The 2,814-nt window shown below is 41.1% G+C and overlaps 1 protein-coding gene across 1 annotated transcript; it reads left to right on the top strand.

The window, feature by feature from the left end:
- Positions 1 to 377: 377 nt before the first annotated feature.
- Positions 378 to 868, top strand: LOC133073695 (non-histone chromosomal protein HMG-14-like). Its single transcript, XM_061167555.1, has one exon. The coding sequence runs from the start codon at positions 465 to 467 to the stop codon at positions 768 to 770; it is 306 nt and encodes a 101-aa protein (XP_061023538.1). The 5' UTR covers positions 378 to 464; the 3' UTR covers positions 771 to 868.
- The last annotated feature ends 1,946 nt before the right edge of the window (positions 869 to 2,814 follow it).

Below are 2,814 nucleotides of genomic sequence, written 5' to 3'. Positions count from 1 at the left end.
AAGCCCTGAGCGAGGTCATTTCAGGCTATTGTACTTTCAGGAGAAAGAAGCTTGCTTTTTGTAAAACCAAAACAAAACAAAAACAGGAAAAAAAAAAAAAACGGTGATATATTTCACAATAAAAACATTAATTTAAAAAGCAAATATGAGTACCTTGTATTAATAACAAAAGAAACAGTATGAGAACTTAAACCGAAGCAACCTTATCTTTATTGGGGGATGAGTTTTTTAGGAAAAGCACTTTATTTAGGGATCTGTGCAGTGATATCCGAAAATTTTTCTTTCTTGGCATCTTTAGAGGTGTTTTGAGTTGGCTGTGGCTTTCGGTTGCGGCTGTAATTCTGTCTGCTTATAAATGACTGTTTTGGACCCCCGCCGCGGGTCCCAGCAGCTCGGGCGGCGGGAGGAGCGGCAGCGGTCAGGCTACTCGGCTTCGCGAAGGCTCTCGGCGCGCCGCGGCCACGATGCCCAAGAGGAGGGTCCGCTCCGCCGAGGGGGCGGCGAAGGAGGAGCCCAGGAGGAGATCGGCGAGGTTGTCAGCTAAACCGGCTCCCGCGAAAGTGGAAACGAAGCCAAAAAAGGCGGCGGGAAAGGATAAATCTTCAGACAAAAAAGTGCAAACAAAAGGGAAAAGAGGAGCAAAGGGAAAACAGGCGGAAGTGGCCAACCAAGAAACTAAAGAAGACTTGCCTGCAGAAAATGGAGAGACTAAAAACGAGGAGAGCCCAGCCTCTGATGAAGCAGAAGAGAAAGAAGCCAAGTCTGATTAATAACCACACACTCAGTCCTGTCAGTGGTCCCTGTTTCCCTTCTTGTACAATCCAGAGGAATATTTTTATGAACTATTTTGTAAATGCAAGTTTTTTAGTAGCTCTGGAAACATTTTTAAAAAGGAGGGAATCCCACCTCATTCCATTTTTTAAGTGTAAATGCTCTTTTTAAGAGGTGAAATCATTTGCTGGTTGTTTATTTTTTTGGTACAACCAAAAAATAGTGGGATATTGGATACAGGAGGCTTTGATTGTCTTGGATGTCAGCTTAGCATTCCATAGATGGGGGGTAGCTTTTATATCCTATAATACAAAAGCATACTAAATGGCAGTTTGGAGTCAGTTGTGCATTTAATGTCTTGAACACTTTAAATTACTTCTCTTCCCATTTTGTTTTGGTAGAATTATTTCCTACAGCAAACCACTTTTTGATCTTGGGTCACCTGGTCAGAATTTTGTGCACTATACTATAACATTTTTGGTCATAGTAGTCCAGTTTTCCTAGTAACTTGGTTAATGTGCTGTGAACAATTGACAGTTTGGGTATGTAGTGTATATGATATTAAATTGTGAATCAGTGGGACTTATGATGTAACAACATACCAATATTTGAAGATATTGGTACTTGATATCCTGTTAAGGAAAGTTTGCTCCAAATTTTAAGCTGGAAGGTCACTGGAATAACTGTTAAGAATCACAGCTACATGATGTTTTAGATTTCTGGTACGTATGTGAAGAATTGTGTACAAATTGAAATGTCTGTGTAGTGATCCTCAAAACAACCAATAAAATCTCAGTTATAAAAGAAAAAAAAATTACTGTTTTGGTAGACTTTTCAGTATCAACTGAACTTGTTTGGGGTTGTTTGGTTATTTAAAGAGTAATGCATCCATAGGATTTTTGGTCTGGAATTTTCTAATAATTAAAACCTGTGCCCTGAGGTTCATGTGTTACCTGAATGCTTCTTGATGAGCAGGGGTGGATGGAGGGCCCAGAGAGCTCGAAGGGGCCATGACGGCGTGCTGACTGTGAGTCTGCACAGATGAAAATACCTGCAAAATTCTCTCAAGTTCAGTGCACTGAAACTATTGGATTGTTTGAAATTTTATTTGTTGTTGTTTTTCAGTTGCTCCATCGGGTCCAACTCTTTGTGACCCCATGGACTGCAGCATGCCAGGCTTCTCTGTCCTTCACCATCTCCCAGAGTTTGCTCAAACTCATGACCATTGGGTTGCTGATGCATAATATCAAGTAACATGAAAGTTGACTTTCTTTTTTTAAGGGAGACGTATCGACTGAAAAATTATGCAAAACCTAAAAGTTGAGAGTTATGTTTTATTCAGTGGGAAATTTTAGGACTCCAAGTCCAGGAGACAGCACCTCAAGTAACCCTGAGATAACTGATCTGAGGAGGCAAGGGGAGGAGCCAAGTTACATAGAAATTTTGCAACAAAGGACAGGTAGTCTGAACATCAAAAGATTATTGTTAATTAAAGAAAACCAGCTATCTCAAGTTAAGGAATTTAGCACTTTTCAATATATGGGAAGATGCAAGAGTCTGGGCTCATTGAAATCGTTCCTTTCGTATGCACTTCACCTACCTGTAGCCAGTATCCTATATTTTCACATCCTGAGCTCCCTTGGGGCTCACTGCAGGCAGTGGCTGTAGTCTGATGGCTACTAGACGGAAAAGACCCTGATGCTGGGAAAGACTGAGGGCAGGAAGAGAAGGGAGTGACAGAGAACGAGATGGTTGGATGGCATCATGGACTCAACACTGAACAACATCGACTCACGACCGAACAAAGATAGTGGGTATTCGTATTTCTGAGCTTCTTTAGGACTCCCTGGCTCACATTGGAGGACTGTGATTGCTGATGACTGTGGCATCCTTGTTTACTGATATGGCAGGAAGGGTTCCATTTCTCAGGTGTAAATAGGTGGTTCTTTGACATTTCTGGGGCAAATTGAATATTTACCTCTCTCTATTTTTGTTGTTGTTGTCACCAAGTTTTTTTTCTGCTGCAGAATAAAAATGTGTAGA

Source organism: Dama dama, chromosome 19, assembly GCF_033118175.1.
Source record: "Dama dama isolate Ldn47 chromosome 19, ASM3311817v1, whole genome shotgun sequence".
Taxonomy (NCBI): Eukaryota; Metazoa; Chordata; class Mammalia; order Artiodactyla; family Cervidae; genus Dama; species Dama dama.
Note: the sequence above shows the minus strand (reverse complement) of the source record. Positions and strands in the feature narration are given on the sequence as shown.